The sequence below is a fragment of the Arachis stenosperma genome, chromosome 3 (assembly GCF_014773155.1).
Source record: "Arachis stenosperma cultivar V10309 chromosome 3, arast.V10309.gnm1.PFL2, whole genome shotgun sequence".
Lineage (NCBI taxonomy): Eukaryota > Viridiplantae > Streptophyta > Magnoliopsida > Fabales > Fabaceae > Arachis > Arachis stenosperma.
Genome location: NC_080379.1, coordinates 1,498,064 through 1,518,250, shown reverse-complemented (window position 1 = coordinate 1,518,250; position 20,187 = coordinate 1,498,064). Strand labels below are relative to the sequence as shown.

The following is a 20,187-nucleotide window of genomic DNA, read 5'->3' as shown; positions in this document are numbered from 1 at the left end:
TCTAAAATCTATTTATTTCTAAAGTTGAAACCGTTAATAATTTTATAATAGTGGAGATTTGTTTAGGGTTTTCAAACCTAAAAATGTTATTACATGATCTTTTTATCATGGATATATTACCAAAAATGAAACGAGAGACTATTATAAATATATACAGATATCGATGCAAGCTTTATAGAACCGTGATTAATACCTACAAATATATAACCAACAAAAATGTGTTATTCCTGAATCTCTTGATCATGATTCATGAGCTCTCCAAATTTTACTTTTTGACACAAGAGTTCAGGAATCCACTTGCAATAAAATCAATGAGCCGGCCATTCTAAAGTCCCTAGAAATGATACAAGATGAATTATCTGACACAACATTAACTTTAATCAAACCCCACTAAAGGGGGTAATTTACCTCTGCAATTTGCAGCAAGCCCTTCTGAAATGTTACAGTGAGAAAAATGTCATTTGCTGCACAAGTTAAAGTCAGCACGTAGGGTAAAAGCAGAATGGTTTGTTAGTTAACAACGATTTCAATCTTCGGCTTCTGTTTCCATGACTGGAAGAATACTTAGAGCTGAAGCACCTAGATGCATGCCCCTGATGATACCGCCGTATCCTTCCTTAATCTTGTGGCACAAAAGCAATATAGAATCCCATAGTGCAGATCTTCCCTGACATGAATCATGGAATTGTTAGAATTCAACTATAATAAAATGATCATTTTGCTGGTTGATAAGACCATCGATGGCAATATTATCTCGTCTGGACTGTAGCATGCTCACTCATAATGTGTAGAATATGCACAAGAACAGCATTACAAGTTTAAGTACGGACTTCCGATAGTATAGAGAAAAGAGTTCAACAGTATTTGGCGTATATTCGTTACCAACCTGAAGAGAAAATTGCGGCTTCTTGTCCCAGTACAAGGCAAAAATTGGAGGAGCTTGTTTCCCAACTACCAGGATACATGCTCCAGGGTGCAGCACAGAAGGAACGGTGGAAATTACAGCAATGTATTTCTCTGGAAACCTCTCCTTTGGGGGAAGGCCTCCTAAGAACAAGGGGTTCTTACTAGAATGAGCTCCAGCATACGATGTAGCATCCACATGTAACATCCATTTTGGATGTTCTAGGAAAGCACAGAACAGATACAAGAGCAAGTGAGAATCCGAAGGCAGTTCAAGCGTCCACTTTTTGTTCTTTTTATCATAAACTTCGCCACTTCCAAGATATTCATAATTCTTCAAGCAGGTTCCTTCTGCCAGCTCTGATAATTCAGAAAGGTATTAGAAATTGGACAAGACAGGTATGCGCTGGCCATAAAATCAACATCAGATCAAATCATTAATAGTCCTACACTCCTACTTCAATTTATAAAAGGAAACTTAATGAACCGATTAGCAATATATCCACAGTTCTTTCTACCTCGGATTCTTTGCACAGTGTAATCAGCACGAACACTGCTTTGAGGTAGCAAGCCTTTAACCCACTCTCCTTTAATCAAGGCTTGGAGTCTTTGGTGTTCCGTGATGGCATCCACACAATCCTGCATAATAGGAACCGAAGGAGTCTGTTGTGGGGACAGTTGCATATTAGATCCAGGCAGCTTGGCTGTATGCAATTAAAGTTCCAAAGGAATTTGTCAGAGCTCAGAAGCTATTAGCAATTACAAACAAAGACAAAAAAAATCAGTTCTAATTTAACAATGAGAAGCAAAATACACTTGGAAGCCTCTATAGCTTGGACAAGTGTTGAATGTAACTGATGGAGCAATCCATCTTCATTGAGAGCCATTGCTGGTTGCCATTCTTGAGTCTTATCAATTGCTGGCAAGGTAGCAGGGGTTCCAGAAGATGGCAAGTCATTGCCCAATGGACTGATTGTGATTGAAATACCAAGTTTGGCAGCTGCTTGTATAACCTATGAATATGAAAATCTTAGGACCATTGAAGCAGAAGTTGATATTGGACGTTCTGTGCATTACCCATTTAAAGTGAATCTCATAAAGAAAATCATGCGTGAACCTCTACGAATACTATAGACTCAAATGGTCAATCCTCAATACCGGGAAACTTGACACCTCTAAAACAAGTAAGAAATTGTGTGGTTACGCTGCACAGTGCCAAATTCAGGTTTTGACTGGCTTTGCCTTATCTGGGTGGCTCATCCAAGAAGTTGGGCTCATTAGACTTCAGGAACTTACGTTTCAGCAGATGTAAAATATTTTTGAGTTTTCAGCTGCTGGGTATAGTATTAATAGTCATACTAGTAACAAGGTGGTATATCTTTCATGCTCTTATTTCACAGGTAATTACATATCCCAATATAGAACTCATCCCCTACAAATTAAATTAGCTAAACACTGATTCTCTTGAAAGGTATTTCTATTGCAGTTACACACATTTTGATCCTAAAATCCTCCATAATTTTTTTTTTGGGGGCCAAACATTAAACATTACCATGAGATAACTGAACATTGTTGTTACCAATACCAACACATATATTGACTTACACACTCGATATTTTGCTTGGTTGGTTTTACTCTCGCCTTGGTTTCTGAGGAAAAGGATAAAAGAACATGACTACAACCTAGCCAACACCATAACATAAAAGAGTTTAGACTAAAAAGAACCTGAGTGTGACTTGTCTCAATCTTGTTAATCAATGGATTAAGCAAAACTGAAGAAAACCATTGCCTGAGGTGGTCACGCCACTGCTCAATTTGGGGATAGATGCCCAGATGTTCAAAAGCTTCAATTGATTCTTCCATGGACATTGGTGGGGGAAGGTCACCCTCTCCCTTCTTAGGAGGTGTATTAAACTTTTGGGATCCCGGAGACATCCTCACAGGCCTCAATGGTGTCAGCCTTGTAGTTCCAGACGTATTGCCTGAGCCTGTAACTGTACCAGGGCTCACTATGCCAAAACCAGGGACTGTGGGGGGTGGAGTAGACAGCTTGCCTGCAGATTCAATAATTCTTTCACCCACTTCTGCTAAGAACTGTTCTAGCTTTTCCTCTGATGTTATTCTTTTTGCAGAGGAGGCTCGTGAATTAGACCAAGGGCTTGAAACTACTGAATCCATTCCAGCTGAATTCTGAGCAGAAGTTGGTGTTGAAATCACTCCAGGAGCAAGATACAAAGATGATGAGGAACCAGGTGACCTTGAAGGGGTGCCAATAGCACGTGCTGTGGCTCCTCTGTTGGAATTTGAACCATTGGCATCAATGCGAGAGGAACGAGAGGGGCTGGTAATTGGCTGGTGTAGTGGAACAAGCAAATCTGAAGACACCGACTGGGATTTAGACTTGGGAGGTTTCTTGGATGAGTCAGATTGGACCGATTCAAGCTTTGGCTTCGCCCCTAAAAGCTGTAGTTGATGTTTACTGAGAACAATCTGAGTGTTATTAACTTTGGACTTGGGCACAGCTACAACTCCACCACCACGTCTTGCTCTACGAATTAACATAACTTTGAAAAGAGCCAACGTAGTTGCCATGAAGATTACACCCACAAGAATTTGCAGTGTCTTAACAAGCCAATCTGAAGTTTCAATGGAAAAAACAACAAAAGAAAAAGCTTAAATATATTTTCCACCGTGAGAAATATAGCATTTTCTGTCTTCATTCATATATACACATTCATTCATTACAACTAAATCTACATTCAGTATGCTGTTCTTGGTTTTCCTTACAATAAAAATGAACAACTTAAACTAAATTAAGCTACAATGGTGATTGCTAACTAAGGTTGATAACTTACAAGCTGTGACATGGGATACACTTTTGAGTTTCAGCATGTCAATGAACCCATTTTCCCTGCAATACATGCAGCAAAGCAGATTAGTCTTTAACAGTTAAAAATACAGACCTAATCGTTACGCGTAATCACATCTAAAAATGATTAGCACAGTAATTACACTAATTAGTGGATAAGTACAGTGAGTGCACCTGACGAGGATGGCGAGAAAGGCGAATGCGGAGGCGGAGAAGAAAGAGAGGAGTGTGTAGAGAGCATAGTTGGAAGGCTGAATGCTGTTAGATGTCAAAACGGCGGAGAAAGCTGCGTTTTGGTAAACGGAGAACTTTGAGGGCTTGGAATTCGACGAAGAAGCCATGGCTGAGCTCAAACCCTACCCTCGCTAGGGTTTTCGCGTTTCGATCTCAGCAACACGAACACGAAGAAGAAGATGCAGTTCCTGCCGGGGTTTTAAGCTACTCACTGGGTTTTAATTTTTAAACTTTAAACTTCGAAGTTTAAATATTTATCGTATCTAGAAGTTGCGAGTTTCTTATTTTTAATAAAAAAAAATTACATTCTTTCAAATAGTAAAATTAAAAACTAAAAAAAACAAAAAAATAATTATTTTTATTGATATAATAAATTAATAATATATAATTAAATGTATTTATAATTTTTTTAAAATTAAATTCTAATAAATAAAGGAAAATTTTCAGTCATTAATAACTAGAAAATAAGAGAAAGAAAAGGTTTCGTAAGGAAGTAAAACTTAGTCTCCGTGATCCTTATCTAAACCGGCAAACATTTTATTTAACCAACTTATTAAGACGTGGAATTATTATCACTTCTCTTTTAAATATAATAATAAGAATTTCTTATTAGATAGAGAGGTTCAAAGATTCTAACTTTCTGTGTAAAAGCCCATTCCGATATCAATAATCATATCATCCTTATTGTTGCTGCTGCTGCTACGATGCACAGGATCAAGAGAGCAAGCTCCATTCTTTGTTCTTCAGTGTTCACAAGTTTGAAAACAACACATTCTCACCGTGCTGCTGCTTTCTCCACTTCCTTGCTCTTCGATGATACTCAGATTCAGGTTCCCCACAAACACGAGCTTCTTTTTAGAAAAAAGTATTCAACTTTCTTTTTTGGAAGAAACATGAAGGAAAATCTGGATCCCCTGTTTGGGTTTTTATGGTGTTTATTATTAATTCATGAAGTTGGTTTACCTTGTTCTTCTTTAGGATGAAGTACAGATGATTTATTATTGTTAGAAGACTGGTTGGTGAAATGGTTGTTGTAGGGTTTATTGTGATTGTGATTGTTACCTTTAATATGAGGGAAGAGTGTTTTCAATGTTGATGTGATCAATCATATCATTGACTTAAGATCCTTGACATGAACATGGTCAATGATATCACCCACCAATGTCATTACTTTATTATCTTAAAATAAACATAATTTTTTGCACCAACATTTATTCTGCTTATTGAAAAGTGTACTATGTCATGCTTTTAACAATCTGAAGGTTTTATTGCATGGTACAGTTCAAAGAAAGTGTTTCTCAATTTGCAACGGAACACATTGCACCTCATGCTTCAAAAATAGACCACACAAATTATTTCCCAAAGGTTAGTATGAGGATCTACTTTATCTTCTCCACAAAACAAGTTTTGGATAATTCTGAAATCTGTTTATGTTTTATATGTAATTTAGGAGGTTAACTTATGGAAAAGCATGGGAGAATTTAACCTTCATGGGATTACTGCACCAGGTAGTTTTATTCTTCCCCCTTACTTCACTGCCTCAATTTTCTTCTGCAAATTATTTGATGAATGTAAACATAACAAATGTTCATAAATGAATTCAATACGATGCACTCAACTTAAAGGGTATATGCTAGTTTACCTTGCAGGTTGTGAACCTCATACTAGTACACTTGGCTTCTTTTTAAGATTATGATGTCTTGTATTCCAACAAACTTATCAAATGTTATATATGCTTATTTGCAGAGGAATATGGAGGGCTTGGTCTCGGTTACTTGTATCACTGTATAGCAATGGAAGAGATAAGCCGTGCTTCAGGATCTGTTGGCCTTTCTTATGGTGCTCATTCAAACCTGTGTATCAATCAACTGGTAATTGAATGGAGCTTAAGTCTCATTCGTTGTATGTTTGGTGATAATCTGACAAGCCTTTAGGATTGCATCTTTTGTTTCGTTTAGGTGAGGAATGGAAACCCGGATCAGAAGCAGAAATACTTGCCAAAGGTTCTAGTTCTACTACGTAGTTTTATCCTGTTTCTTTTAGTGCAATTTGTCCCTCGCCCTATTGTCAGCATTTTATATGCTAAGTTGTTTTTACTGCCTTCAATTTGAAGCTTATCTCTGGAGATCATGTGGGAGCTTTGGCAATGAGCGAGCCCAATTGTAAGATTTGCGAACCCGAATAGTTGTAGTGTGTTGCATCTTTTAAGATATTCCAAGGATTTCATAGAGCGAATTGGTCTTTCGTGCAGCTGGTTCTGATGTTGTCAGCATGAAATGCAAGGCTGATCGTGTTGATGGTGGCTACGTACTTAATGGAAACAAGATGTGGTGTACTAATGGTCCAGTCGCTCAAACATTGGTATGCTTCTTCAATCTTTTCTGCATTTTCCCATCCTTTTTGTATTGACTTTGCACTTGTTTAATTTGCCTTTATAAACGTAGAAGGGTAATGTTTCCTCAATCAATGAAAATGCTAATTATAGCGCATTTGATTAATAGTCTACACAGATGCTGAGAATGTATAGCACATTTGATATATTGAACTGAATCAGGTTGTCTATGCAAAGACAGACACAACAGCTGGGTCAAAAGGAATCACTGCATTCATCATCGAGAAGGGAATGCCGGGGTACTTGTACTGAACCTAGTCAAATTTAAAGTGTGCTAAAGTCTCTGCATTTCAAGCTTACAGTTCAGTTAATTCTTGAAAATAAATATTAAAGCAATAATTTTATCAAATATAAAAGGCTGGTTACTGGCTCCTTGTCGCATCTTATAGTTCAAATTTGATTACCAAGTCCTTAGCTTGCAAAATTCCTTCTGTGAAAATTGAGGGGGAAAAAGTAGAGTCATGTAACTGAAAAATAAATGGCTAAAATGTTGAGGCAGTGGATAAATGATAAGTCACTTGGATATGGGGAAAATTAGGAGTGGAATATGAAAATTATGAATTTTGCTTGTGTTTGATTTCAGATTCAGCACGGCCCAGAAATTGGATAAACTTGGGATGCGAGGAAGTGATACGTATGTATGCATGCTCTGTGACAACTTTTCTATACTTAATTCATTTTTAGTCGATGTCCATTCCTTTTACTGATAATAAATATGAATTCTGTTGGCAGATGTGAACTCGTGTTTGAGAATTGCTTCGTTCCTGAAGAAAATGTTCTTGGGGAAGTAGGAAAAGGTCTTGCAATAGCTGCTATGATCATATTTATCAACTTTAGAATAAGATCATCTTTATGTTATTTTGTATATTCAACCCTGCAAAAGTTTGTTGTATGACCATCATTGGTCTTCTGTAATATCCTAATAAAAAACCACTTGTGTTATTTGTCATACGCGTTCCAACCATAGTTTATAATATCAGTTCTTTCTTGTTTTAGGAGTCTATGTCATGATGTCTGGGTTGGATCTGGAGAGACTTGTTTTGGCAGCTGGTCCCCTGGGTATCATGCAGGCATGTCTTGATGTGGTCCTTCCTTATGTTCGACAAAGAGAGCAGTTCGGTCGTCCTATCGGGGAATTTCAGTTTATACAGGTCCATATCGTTGAGAAATGGTTTTCCACAATCATCCTGGCATTTTATTGCATATGATTTTTAGACATTACATTGTTGATCGATCTTCTGTTACAGGGGAAAGTTGCGGACATGTATACTTCTTTACAGTCCTCAAGGTACGAGATTCTAATGTCATGATGCTGTTTCTCTTTCTAATTTAGCTTGCTTGGCAGCAGGGTAACATTTTTCATTTCAGGGCTTATGTGTATTCGGTGGCTCGGGACTGCGACAATGGAAAAGTAGACCCAAAGGTGTGTCCACATATCTTTATCCTGTGGTTAACATAGTACATTAAATATTTCTTGAAAACATAAGCACCATCAGGTTTTTTAAATAAAATGACAATTATTTACTATTGGAACTCCTTCCATAGGGTATTCTCTTTCATTTTTTTTCTTTTTATTTTGTTTCGGGTTTCTTTTGGCATAGTAATATACCAACATATGAGTGTCGTGGCACGTGTGAAACGCAATGCCATTATGCTGTAACGATAGACTAAATATAAATTATCATTGCTAAAATGTTAGCATATGTTTCTGCAATTGTTCTGAACTCAAGCATCAAATTGAACTTAAGATGTTGACTAATTACAACTCTACTTGTGGATTTTCTGTCCGATCCTCAATGCAAGTAACTTCCATAGTTTCCTGATTTTTCATTTGTATTGTTTCCTATTCATTGCAAAACATGATGTAATGGCTACTGCTTTCAGGATTGTGCTGGAGTTATACTTACTGCAGCTGAGAGAGCAACCCAAGTTGCTTTGCAGGTAAATAATTTGCACAGGTTATTTGTTGCAGCTACTATTCTTTGAGTTTTTCAGGTAATACTTTTCAGCCAAATTTATAGAAATCATGATTTTAGAAAATTATCAACTCTGCATAGGTTCTTACTCCTAACATTTTGGTAAATTACATTTGACCTCTCTTGAAGTCAGACGATACTAATTGTTGTTAGTATCGATATGACAAATTAAGAAATTTTGGGATAATAACCGAAAATCAGGGAAGGTCGGCATAATTTACGCTAACTATTTTTTGGTTGTTTTCTTCTTGTGTTACTGTGCTTATATTAGCCTTCAAAATTTGCAGGCAATACAATGTTTGGGAGGAAATGGATATGTGAATGAGTATCCAACTGGTCGTCTTCTGAGAGATGCCAAACTATATGAGATTGGTGCAGGAACTAGTGAGATCAGAAGAATGATTATTGGACGTGAACTCTTCAAGGAGCAGTAGTGAAATGTTCATTATGTAACAGTAGATGTTCATTCATCAAAGGGGAATAAAATTAGAGTCATGAGAATCCATTTATTAATAAAGGAAAGCTATTTTTACCAAAAATGTTTCGTCTGTTATTTGTAGTTAATTTCTGAAGCTGAAAAATGATCACACCACCAAACACATTCATAACAATACCAAGTAAATATATTGCACAGCATGGAATCATGGCATGAAATTTAGAAATTATCACCATGATTCCATAGAATATGTAACTCAAGCAGTTATAGGTTATTACACAATGCTAATAGCACAGCCCTTATTTATGGCTAAAAGTTCAGATTTTTCTGGGCTTAAGAAGAGTTCATAAGATAAATTATCATAACACAAATAGCATCAAAGTGCATGCAGTGAATAAGAGAGAAACAAGGCTAACATAACATAACATAACATAATTGATCTCAATTACAGCCCTGAAACTTTAGACTTTGAGAACTGTTGGAGAATAATAATCTGGTTGACCCACTGAGGAGGACTTTGAAGGCTCCATAATCATTGGTGCCTCTTCCAAACTGCTATTTGTTTCATCATTGATTATCCCAATTGTCATCTTCTCCACTTCTTCTTGGGAATGTATATGGATCTTGCACACCACATTGCAAAACTCACTGCAGCCAAAGATAACGTTGTAAGTTTTTAGCTTTCATAAAATATAATGCAAGAGATTATAACATGAAAATCAATTATGAAGAAGAAAACTTACTGCCATGGATCATCCCCAACAACCATTATATCATTCTCATTATCAGTGTAGAGGATCCTCCATCCCTTATCAGGATCTCTAAGAAGGCCTTCCATGCCGAAAAGTCTCTCGAGTTCACTCAGCAGGTCAGCATAGCTGCTCAATCTTGATAGATCAATGGCTCTTCCTACTAGGCTTCCTTGCTTGTGAACCTTCATGCAGTGGCAACAAAAAACATCAGATAAAAATCTGTATCATAACATAATTTCGTCGATATCACTCTTCACTCACCTTAGTGCAACTCCTTTTTGCAGTGTTCTGTAAATTTTGAGGGGTAGTTTCCCCAGACAAAGGAAATCCAAATAGTTTGCAGCCATTTACCTTTGCCTTAACATTTTTGCTGTCATCTGGAATCTTCATATCTGGCGCACAAGTTTCGCCCGGCATTGTCTTCTTATGCTCATTTGGAACATCTGTTCTTCCAACTTCACTTCTCTTGATCACCCCTTGATTGGAATGTGTGTTGAAGGAGACATTCTCTCTGTGGAAATTCGTCGGTTTCGAGTAAAACATGTTGGTTTGAGCAGTTTTCTTGTGAATATCCCCATAGGGAAAATAAGAAGATTCAAGAACTTGTGGTTTGGTTGCTTGATGAAAGTTGAAAGTGGTGCAACCAATACTATTGTTGGATTTGCCCCAAGAACCAAGGCTCAAATCAACTTTTCCCCTAAGGGATTTCAATGGACCTATTTCTTGACCTTGCAAGACCCTTGGAAACCTAGTAGTTTCTGTGAAGCCTGCATAGCTGAATGGATGAACACTCATAAGCTCAGCAGTGTTGCCCCTCCTCACTCCAGTTGTTGATGCTACATGTGGAAGAGGGCTCATCTCGAATCGCGGCCGGTTAGTTAAGGTGTCACATCCATAATAGAGTGACAGAAAACCAGCATTTTCTTGACCTTGCAAGACCTTTGGTGATCTTACAGACTCCTCAAAGTCAACCAATCCACTGCTCCCTGCTGCCAACAAGAGGATTATTAGGATGCCTTAACAAGCAAGTCTTCGTCCGCTTAGGACATACATCTCAACTAAATTGCAGTCAGCTTCAGCCACAGTCTGTTGCAATCTTTGATGATTGCAACACGACTGTGACTGAAACTGCAACTTTATTAGGACACATACCAGTGATGAGGTGACTGTGAGCGGCAGCTTGCCCATCCGTCCTTAGTTTCTTCAGTCTTGGGAAAGACTGAAGACTCAAAGGAGGGAGGGAAGCGAAAGGATCGATCTCCCATGGAGATACTCGGTCTTGATGATTAGTATCAATATCCTCATCCCATCTAACCTGTTGTTGAAGCCATATCCATCTTATCATTGATTCAGTTAAAGAAAAACAAAACTAGAGATTAAGTAGAAAAAAGAAATTAATGTAATGGGTTATAATATGATCAATGTATAAAGAAAAATTTCATATGTACCATCAAGCATCTCCACTTTGATTTAGGCCATCTATATGGATCTACTTCACTCATTCCAATCACAGTACCACCACCACACCTGCAATATAGGAATACAAATTATTATGTGAATCACAATGATTTTTCTAATGTATGGATACAAATCATGCAGCAGTTTACCTTCTTTCTGGAGATTCATCCATTTCAAAAGTCATTTTGAATCTTGTCCCAATTGTCACAGGATTGTTGATGCTTTTAACATATTTTTGATATGGCACAACAAAAGGTGCATGACTTGCTCTGTATCATACAAAAGGAGAAGTTATTTGCATCTGACACGTTCTTCGACTACTGTATAATATGCGTATTTGCTCGAAATACGAGACAAAATAAGTATACAAAATATATGTCTTATCTGCGTATCTACAAAAAAAAAAGACAAAATAAGTATACAAATATCTTTCTTATTTGTATAACTCAAGTTTAATACTATTGATATAGTCACATACCAATCATGAGTTGGTATCCAAAAAGGGAACAAGCTACATTCATATGAAATTCAATATTTATATATAAAATAAAATAAAAGGTAGATATGATCTACTGTCCAAAAGGGTCAAAGCTAGTAAGCTTTAATTATATTATCATATTCATAATATCATGGTTTCTAGAAAGACTAAGGGCCAGTTTTCTTCCACGTCATTGGAATTTGACAAGTTCATTGCTACCATAAATACCTAATTGGGATATCCTAAGGTCAAATTTGGATCCGTGAACTCAACTGTTGTGAGTTCAATGAACTCAACAAGCCTATGATTGAAAAAAATAGTACTTAATTCAATTTATAATTGGCCAAAATCAAAATCTAAGTATAGACGAATTGCATTGTGATTTGTGAAGTTTAGTACCTTGGACTGTAGAAAACATGAAACATGCTTTTGGTGGATATTGCATCAGAAACAGAAGAAAGAAAATTGGGATAACAGTTTTGGTTTCCAATTACTGTTCCAGGAAGACCATTTCTTGGTCTAATAGCTCTTCTGATTCCCAATCTCAGTTCTCCATTTTCACCCCTACAAACATATCAATCAATCAATATGCAACTTTAGAATATAATTATTACATAGTTACATGAAATGCAATACGTTCTGGTACTGAACAGAAACAGATACCAAATACACCACATATAAAATATTTTATATGAGAAGTAGAGTTTAATTTTGATACACTAGTGTAAAGCGTTTTATACAGCCGTGCTCACATCTGTTCTTTTGAATGACTATTTACGCTGTCAATATAAAAAGTAGTTATTTTTTTACTGATATGTTTTATTACAGACTTATATACCTTAGAAAAAGGACTGCATCACCAGAAACAAGTTTCTTTTGGCCAACAAACATACTCCAACCAGTAGTGAGTAAATGCCTCCTTGGTTGCCCTGAACAAATTACAACATCAACTTTTTATTTTTATTTCTTTTTAAGTATAATCAATTAATCAATATATGAATACTAGATTTACCTCTATAAATATGGCGAAATTTCCACTCCACACCATGAAGGTCTTTTGCTACAAGCTCTTGAGAGGGTCTTTGTTGTTTATAATCCTAAAACATAGCACCACAAGAACAAGAGGACTAAACAATCAAAACTTGCATTCATATATTTTCTTTTATCTACTATGCTAGGCCCTCTTGGTTCTAAAACATCGAACGCTTTGAAAATTCGATACATTCATAATTCAGCGTGTAGGGTGTAAACTACACACTGAGTTGTGAATGTACCGAGTTTCCAAAGTGACATAGTGTTTTAGAACAAAGAGAGTAGTAAGTGGAAGAGAAGAGTTCAGATTTGACACCAAAGGAGGAAAACAATCTTCGGCAGCTCGGCGAGGAACAGAGAATCCTCCATGAGTGCTGGTATCTGAAGCAGTGAGTGATTTGCAGAACATGTGAGTTGTTGGCTTTAAAGGTGGAACTCCATTTCCCTCTTCATCTCCTCCAATTTCCTCAACCTCTTTACCCTCCAAATTCTTATCTTCCAACTAAGATTAAAAGAAAAAGAAAGTACTATTCAGAATTCACTTGAACCTAGTTCCGATATATCAATCATTATTCTAAGTTCATGAAAAAGCAACCTCATCAGATTGGGGAAGCAAAGTAATCTGAGTATAAACCTCATCATTCTCCTTATTAGCCTGTTCCAACAAACATGAACAGTTTCATCATTAAAACCAAAATGCATCTACATTAACAAGAACATGATTATGATGATGAAAGTATAGTACTCACAAGTAACTGAACATTAACAACCCTGCAAAGGATTTGAGGCTGAAGATCATAATTAGGCACATCAATTGGTGCGAAATGAGAGAAAGAAGAAGCTTGTTCTAAGTGTCCTTGAGGGAAGTACACAACCACATTCCCTTTCTTTGGGAGTGAAGTTAGAGGTCCAGCACAAGCATGCCAAAGTTCAAGGTAAGAAGACATAGCAGAACCTGAAGGAGAAGGTGATGAAGCACCTTTGTCACATTCCACATTGCTCTCATCATCATCCTCACTACTCACTACTACTGCATGGTTTAGATCAATGTCCATGAAGCAAGAACACTAAGCAGTTACTATGTTCCAAAGTTGAAGAGAAAAGTGGAGACTATATAGAAAAGAAAGAGAAGAGGAAGAGGAAGAGGAAGAGAGGATCAAATAATAACAAGGGATTCAAAGTAAGATTGAAGGGCCATTTGGAGGTGAAGAAGTAGTGAAGAGGGAGCAGAAGAAGCAGACATAGACAAAGGTGCAAACAGTAGTAATAAGAGAAGCAAAGCAGAGAATGAAACCAAAAACAGAAGAAGCCAATTTGGTTTGGTTAGTGGATTTTGAAGTTAAAGAGTGTGTTTGGTGGAGGGGACATTGTTAAGACAGTACAGAACCCACCACACTGTTCTTCACTTCTTTGCTTTCTTTTATTTTCATCATCTTTATTATTCGTTTATGTCTTTTACTGTTCTTGTGGGGTGACACAAACAAAACTTTATGTACAATGTAAACAAACAAATCTTCATTATTACTAATGCGATCAAGCGCAGTTAACTTCTTATGGAATTGATAGTTAAGAGGCGTCAAAATGATAATTTAGTCAAATTTATTAAATTATTTAACGACTCCTAACTATTAACTTTACATAAAATTAACTATATGTCTACCTGAGTTTTCACCTTCTAATGTAGTTTAAAATAAGGTGAAAACTCATGTGAAGTCGACTTTACGTAAAGTTGATACCTTAAAGCCGTTAGATGAAAATTTAGTCAAATCAGTCAAATAATCTATATTAAAGTATAGTTAAGAGTCGCCAGATGATAATTTAGTCAAATTTATCAAATTATTTAAGGTGAAAATTCAGATGAAGTTACGTGAAGTTCATATTTGAAAGTCGTTAGACGAAATTTAGTCAAAGCAATCAAATTATCTAACGGTTCTCAAGTATCAACTTCACGTGAAGTTAACTATATCTAAATTTTCACTATTATTTAGTAACTCTCAACAAATAACTTTACATAAACCTAAATTTTTATCGTTTAATTTAATTTAATATAATAATATATCATTATCTTTGTCAGGATTTGATAGTTAAAATTATTTAGTTAAATATATTAAATTATTTAATTATTTTTAATTATCAACTTCTCATAAACACATCTACAAATGAGTGTTTTTACTTCTGTTTACTTATTTTTCTTTTACATTTGAATGGTTGAGGCACAGTAATAATTGATTTAGAATAGAAAATACAAAGATAAACTATAAATACAAAATATTTTGAATTTTAATGAATAATATATTAATAATAATAATAAAATGTGCAATAGTAAATTATATTAATAATGTGCAGCCATTGATTTAATGGAAGAGAAGAAGTGAGAGAATGTGGCTTGGGTTCTCTTGCATGTATCTATGACTGCCATAAAGTACGGTGTGGACTGTGGCGTGGGTTTTGTCAGCAACTGTCTTACCCAAAAAACTTTATATTATATATCTTGTTTTAAAATAAATAAATTATATATCCAACCCCCTTCTAAAATAATATATAATTTATTTATAATGTATTATTTTTAATTAAACGATATCTTAATTTAGTTATTAATTATATTTAAATAAATTATAATAAAATAATTTATAATTAAATTATTATTTAAAATAGATCATTGTATAATTTTTAAAATATTAATAAATGAAAATTTTCTTTCTCTAAATTTTTTTTAAAATATAATTTCTATAATTTTTTTAATTTAATATGGTAAGAACAATGTCAAATAATCGCCTATTTTAAATATATAATAACTTAAATAATAACAAAAAATTTTAAAAACTCAACTCACTATTGACAAAATCATTAATGAATAAAATGCAGATCACTCGTTTATTTATTTATCTCACATTTTAAATAATATTATAAGATGCAAAAAGTTATGAAAATAACAAAGAATTTTTTCTTTCGAGGAAAATGATTTGGAGAAATAAATGGTTTAGTTATTAATATTTTTAAAAATTATATAATTACTTATTTTAAATAATAATTTAATTAAAAAATAATTCTATTCTGGTTAAGATATTAGCTTTAATTAAGTTAAAGTAAATCAAGTTATTAGTATAGTTTATAATCAAATTAAGATATCATCTAATTAGAAGTTAATACGTCATAAAGAATAAATTAGGTATTATTTTAGAAAAAAATTTTGGTAAAATTCATCTTAAAAATATTATTTTTAATTAAAATTTAATTACTAAATCAATGAATAATCATTATATATTTATATGTAGATATATTTATTATTTCATAATTTTTAATATTTTAATATATATATTATATAAATAATTAATTTAATAATTAATTTTTAATATACACATATTATATATGATTATATATATTTTTTTGGAATATGTAAAATATTTTAAAGATAAAAAAAATATGAGAGTAAAATACTACGCGATTTATAAAATACAATTTCAATTTTTGAAAAAAAAAAGATCATAATTAAATTATATATTTATTCATCTAAAGATATGAATTCCACTTAGCTTCTTTAATCTATGGTAAAACATTGAACTCATGTATACTAGTTCTTTAGCTAATAAAACAACTACTTTATATATGATTATTTATAAGAAAAACTAGAAAATAAAGAAGACATGCTTTACAAGAAAGTCCAACTAAGAAACACGTGACACGATATATATCATGGTTTAGGGCAAAAAATCAATTAGAAGAACAATCATTTGTAATATATATTTAGAAATCTATATATATAAGTGCATAAGAAAGAACAAAGAACGAGGAATGTATTGATAATAAGTTCGTACATAAGTAGGTAGTGTGATATTTTCTTCTCCCAAGTTATTATTCTAACGTTGATTTTAAAGATAGCATCAATTAAATCTAGGAGCTTTTTTCAGAGAAAATTATATTAAAAAAATTCTAACTTTTATTGTATCTTTTTATCTTAGAAGAAAGCTAAGAGTTTCATTGTTTTATATATTAACTAATTAGTAGTAAATCTGTGCACTTAAAACAGATTTTTTTTTAATTTAAAGAATAATTATAGTATTATTATAATCAATTTATATTTTATATGTAATAAATTTAATTAATGTACAAATAGTATTGTTTCAATTTAATTTTTTTTTATTAAAAATTAGTTAAATTAAATTGGAGATATTTAATTTTTACAATTCAAGAAGAGGAGAAATTCATCTTTTACATATATATATTATTATATTTGAGTAAAATATTTTTCACATAATAAAAATAACAATATAATTAAACTTACTTAAACTATTGTACTTTTTTAAGATAATTTTAATTCTTTTTATTATTTCAAAGTATTTAAAGAGATTGAAAAAAAACATAGAAGTTTTGAAACCAAAAATAAATTTTTTAATATCTTTACACAATAATTTGACTGTTTCTAAAAACATATATAATTGTTTACATATTATTTTTAACTATTACACATTGTAAGTTGTTTTTTATTAAATTAAATCATAATTATTGTCTTTTGTTACGGTGGGTAACCGAAGACTGATGGGCTGGATGGAGTTGGTTGGCCCAAATGTGTGAAGGAGGAGGATTCCGAAGGGATCTGCAACTCGGGAGGCTCCGTCCGACTTGTTTATGCGAGGAGATGGGGGTGGTACCTGCAAAGACACTCCGATGCCTAAGTCAGCAAGGGTGCAAGCAGGTTTAGAGAGTATTGGACTTAGAGATACCTGAGGGGTGTCAGTGTATTTATAGTGGTGAACTAATAACCACCGTTGGAGTAGTGCCATATTTTTAGGGTGTTAACCGTCCCATTATCTTAGGGAGGTTAAGATATGGCTCGTGGAAGTGGTTAGAGAGATTCTAGGGGCAGTTACTCATTTAAATGAGTGTTTATCCGTCAGCTAATCTCGTGCCCGACTTCTTTAGAACAGGTCGTGGTGAATACCGACTTCATAGGATGAAGATTGGTACTGGTGAGACCCAACCCTTTGGATTAGGTCATTTGCTTGATCCTGGGCCTTTATTATTGGGTCAGGGTATGAACAGTGCCCCTACTCGAGCCCAATTTTTTCAAGATTTGGGTTCGAGTATTCTGCTCGGGGTCGTAGCCGACTTGTTGGAGGACCGACGTGATTTTCTGAAACCGACGTGACTTTCCGTGTCCTTTTGGTTCTGACAGTTACGTCTAATCAAGCGTCGTGTCTGTTAGGGATGTGCGTAGGTCTTGGTAACGGTGCATTCTCATTAATGACTGCCCCGCTTTTACCATTATGCCCCTTAGCATGTTTATAGATACTTTCTCTCTCTTTCATTTTTTCGTTTCTGCAATTTTTCAAATTTCTTCTTTCTTCGTTCGTGCTGCGTTCTTGCGTTTGGAGACTTCTGCTTCTTCCAACCTTCACTTTTGGATAAAGGTTAGCTTTCCTTCTTTCATGACATGCTTTGTGTTTGCATGCTTTTATTTTGTAGGTAGATAGGTTAGTTTGTAGATTTTGGCTCCGTATCTCCTCTCTTTAGAGACCGTATTTTTTATTTTTCTTTTCTTTTTCTTTTGTAGGTTTTTGCCACCCTTTATAAGAAAAAAGAAATGGCTTCCGTAGATGTTCTTTCTCAATGGGTTGATGTCACGGTCCTAGGGGAGGAACCCTTGGTCGATGCTGAGTTTATTACTCATCTTCGTACTCACCACAGGATTTGTACTTCTGAGGAGGACGAGCCAAAGTATGAGTTGGTGGTCCCGGGTCCAGAAGACCGGGTTTGTTTTGGGAGGGCCAATGAGGCGGCCCCTCATTTTTTCTTTATGTATGAATGTATGATCACCCGTTTGGGTGTTTTTCTTCCTTTTTCGTATTTTGAGATGTCTGTTTTGCACCACTGTCGAGTTGCCCCTACCCAACTTCACCCCAATTCTTGGGGTTTTCTGAAAATTTACCAATTTATTAGTCACGCTTTGGACTTTCCGACCTCTTTGAGGATTTTCTTCTATCTTTTCCACATGACTAAGCCCTTTAGTGGGCTAAATAACAAGCAGCAATGTGTGTCTTTCCGAGCCATACAAGGTCGGAGAATTTTCACCCTTTTTAACGAATCCTTCCACGACTTCAAAAATTATTTTTTCAAAGTGCAAGCTGTAGAGGGTCACCACCCCTTTTTCTTGGATGAGAATTCTTCCCCTCGCTTTCCCCTCTATTGGTTGGAGGCCTCCCCTTGTGAGAAGTACGGTCTGGATGACCTGGATGAGGTGGAGGCGGCCATTGTGGGGTTTTTCCGAGAAGTGTGGGGGAGGGCCCCATACTTGGATACTAGGAAATTCCTCCAGGGATCGCCGACCTTTGTTCGGTCGCAACTAGGTAGTTTTTATATATATATATATATACATTTCTTATTTTCAACTTGTATCTGCCGACTTGAGGTTTGCCGACTTGTAATTTTTGCTAATTGTTTCTTTTGAAGACATGGCAAGGAAGAATGCTCAGGAATCTTACCAGAGAGTTCAGGAGGCTAAAGCAAAGTCCCGGGCCAGGGCTGGTGGTGCCAGGGCAATCATCTCTCCTCCTCCTTCTCAGAACGTGGGGACCCCTCTCAGCCCATTGTGATTTCTTCTTCAGCCTTATCTCGGCCGCTCCCCTCTGCCCGACTTCTTTCTGAGCCAGAGAAGAAGAAGCGCAAGACTTTAGAGTCTGGCTCTTCTTTTGATGGTGGGGTTAAGGCGGATGCTCTTGCATTCGTCCGAAAGAACATCTATCCTCATATAAGTATGGATGATGTTTCTGTTCGAAACCACCTCACCACTCTGGCTGAGGAGAGTTTTAGGGCGGCGGGTGTTTGTGGCAAGCTTTTGGATATTTTTTAGAAGACTCCTCTCAGCTCTTTGGGGTTAACCTCGAAGGTTGAGGAGCTGGAGGGGAGGCTTCTTTCTTATCAGGAGCATGAGAGGGAGTTGAAGGAGGAGGTCGCCAAGCTGAGGGCGGAGAGAGATAGCCTTCGGGAGAAGGAGAGTAAGTTGCGGGCCCAATGCAACATGGAGGCGAATTTGAGGAAGACAGCACAGGAGAGTTATCAGAGTTTATTTCAAGATCTTGTATCTGTGAAGAAGGATTTGCTGAACTCTCGAAATGCGTATGCCGAGTTGGAGGATTCTATCGCTGATGGTGCCGAGGAGACTTGGAGGATTTTCAAGGAGCAGGTCGGAGTTATTGCTCCTGACTTGGATCTTTCTCCTTTAGATCCGGACAAGGTCGTCATTGATGGTGCTATTGTGGATCCTCCTGCCCCCGTAATCGTTTCCGAGTCAGAATTGAAGACTCGGGGGCAGAGGATTATTGAGTCCCCTCCTCGTTCCAAGGACGCTTCGAGTTCTTCTGTTGTTCCTCCGACTCCTTCTTCATCTCCCGTGGTTGCCTCTCTTCCCGATCCTGGTGGCGCTCTTCCTGACTCTGGTGGTGGTGTTCCGTCTACTCCTCTGCAGAAATAACTTTTTTTTGTGGCTATATGGGGGCTCGGCCTGTGAGTCTCCCGTTTTTTAAACTCTTTATTTGTTGGTGGTGTTTGGACAATTTCTTTTGGCCTTTTTAAGGTCGTGAACAAAATATTTTATAAGTACCCTTTCTAATAAGGGTTTTAACTTAACAAAATAAATACCCTTTTTTGGATAAGGGTTTAA

The 20,187-nt window shown here is 35.7% G+C and overlaps 3 protein-coding genes across 4 annotated transcripts; 1 reads left to right on the top strand and 2 right to left on the bottom strand.

Annotated features, from left to right (window-relative positions):
- Positions 1 to 132: 132 nt before the first annotated feature.
- LOC130967501 (uncharacterized) lies at positions 133 to 4,208 on the bottom strand. Its single transcript, XM_057892389.1, has 7 exons — positions 3,947 to 4,208; positions 3,759 to 3,814; positions 2,629 to 3,539; positions 1,718 to 1,916; positions 1,422 to 1,607; positions 887 to 1,263; positions 133 to 667 (listed from the first exon to the last, which is right to left on the bottom strand). Exons 1-7 carry the CDS (start codon positions 4,111 to 4,113, stop codon positions 527 to 529), a joined length of 2,037 nt encoding a protein of 678 aa, XP_057748372.1. The 5' UTR covers positions 4,114 to 4,208; the 3' UTR covers positions 133 to 526.
- Positions 4,209 to 4,583: 375 nt separating this feature from the next.
- Positions 4,584 to 9,062, top strand: LOC130970083 (isovaleryl-CoA dehydrogenase, mitochondrial). Its single transcript, XM_057896058.1, has 15 exons — positions 4,584 to 4,836; positions 5,288 to 5,371; positions 5,457 to 5,514; positions 5,753 to 5,877; positions 5,965 to 6,009; positions 6,120 to 6,168; positions 6,258 to 6,367; positions 6,561 to 6,637; positions 6,982 to 7,032; positions 7,131 to 7,195; positions 7,395 to 7,549; positions 7,646 to 7,686; positions 7,767 to 7,821; positions 8,283 to 8,339; positions 8,662 to 9,062. The coding sequence occupies exons 1-15, from the start codon at positions 4,711 to 4,713 to the stop codon at positions 8,806 to 8,808; spliced, it is 1,245 nt and encodes a 414-aa protein (XP_057752041.1). The 5' UTR covers positions 4,584 to 4,710; the 3' UTR covers positions 8,809 to 9,062.
- On the bottom strand, positions 9,010 to 13,504 carry LOC130970082 (auxin response factor 4-like). 2 transcript variants are annotated; one of them, XM_057896057.1, is made up of 12 exons: positions 13,280 to 13,504; positions 13,126 to 13,185; positions 12,847 to 13,032; positions 12,511 to 12,595; positions 12,337 to 12,427; positions 11,898 to 12,062; positions 11,170 to 11,289; positions 11,011 to 11,089; positions 10,715 to 10,877; positions 9,824 to 10,551; positions 9,554 to 9,744; positions 9,010 to 9,458 (listed from the first exon to the last, which is right to left on the bottom strand). In XM_057896057.1, exons 1-12 carry the CDS (start codon positions 13,475 to 13,477, stop codon positions 9,272 to 9,274), a joined length of 2,253 nt encoding a protein of 750 aa, XP_057752040.1. In that variant the 5' UTR covers positions 13,478 to 13,504; the 3' UTR covers positions 9,010 to 9,271. The 2 variants fall into 2 exon arrangements, with proteins under 2 accessions (XP_057752040.1, XP_057752039.1); XM_057896056.1 differs by having other exon boundaries at positions 9,824 to 10,548; positions 13,280 to 13,479.
- Between the last annotated feature and the right edge of the window lie 6,683 nt (positions 13,505 to 20,187).

Coding starts and splice junctions, on each gene's coding strand:
- LOC130967501 (XM_057892389.1), bottom strand. CDS start 4,113: ATGGCTTCTTCGTCGAATTCCAAGCCCTCAAAGTTCTCCGTTTACCAA. Junction 1,608..1,717: donor AGCTATAGAGGCTTCCAAGT/GTATTTTGCTTC, acceptor AATTGCATACAG/CCAAGCTGCCTGGATCTAAT. Junction 668..886: donor AGCCGCAATTTTCTCTTCAG/GTTGGTAACGAA, acceptor GATTCATGTCAG/GGAAGATCTGCACTATGGGA.
- LOC130970082 (XM_057896057.1), bottom strand. CDS start 13,477: ATGTCTTCTTACCTTGAACTTTGGCATGCTTGTGCTGGACCTCTAACT. Junction 10,878..11,010: donor CAAAGTGGAGATGCTTGATG/GTACATATGAAA, acceptor CTTCAACAACAG/GTTAGATGGGATGAGGATAT. Junction 10,552..10,714: donor TCACAGTCACCTCATCACTG/GTATGTGTCCTA, acceptor TCTTGTTGGCAG/CAGGGAGCAGTGGATTGGTT.
- LOC130970083 (XM_057896058.1), top strand. CDS start 4,711: ATGCACAGGATCAAGAGAGCAAGCTCCATTCTTTGTTCTTCAGTGTTC. Junction 6,638..6,981: donor ATCGAGAAGGGAATGCCGGG/GTACTTGTACTG, acceptor GTTTGATTTCAG/ATTCAGCACGGCCCAGAAAT. Junction 7,033..7,130: donor GGGATGCGAGGAAGTGATAC/GTATGTATGCAT, acceptor TTCTGTTGGCAG/ATGTGAACTCGTGTTTGAGA.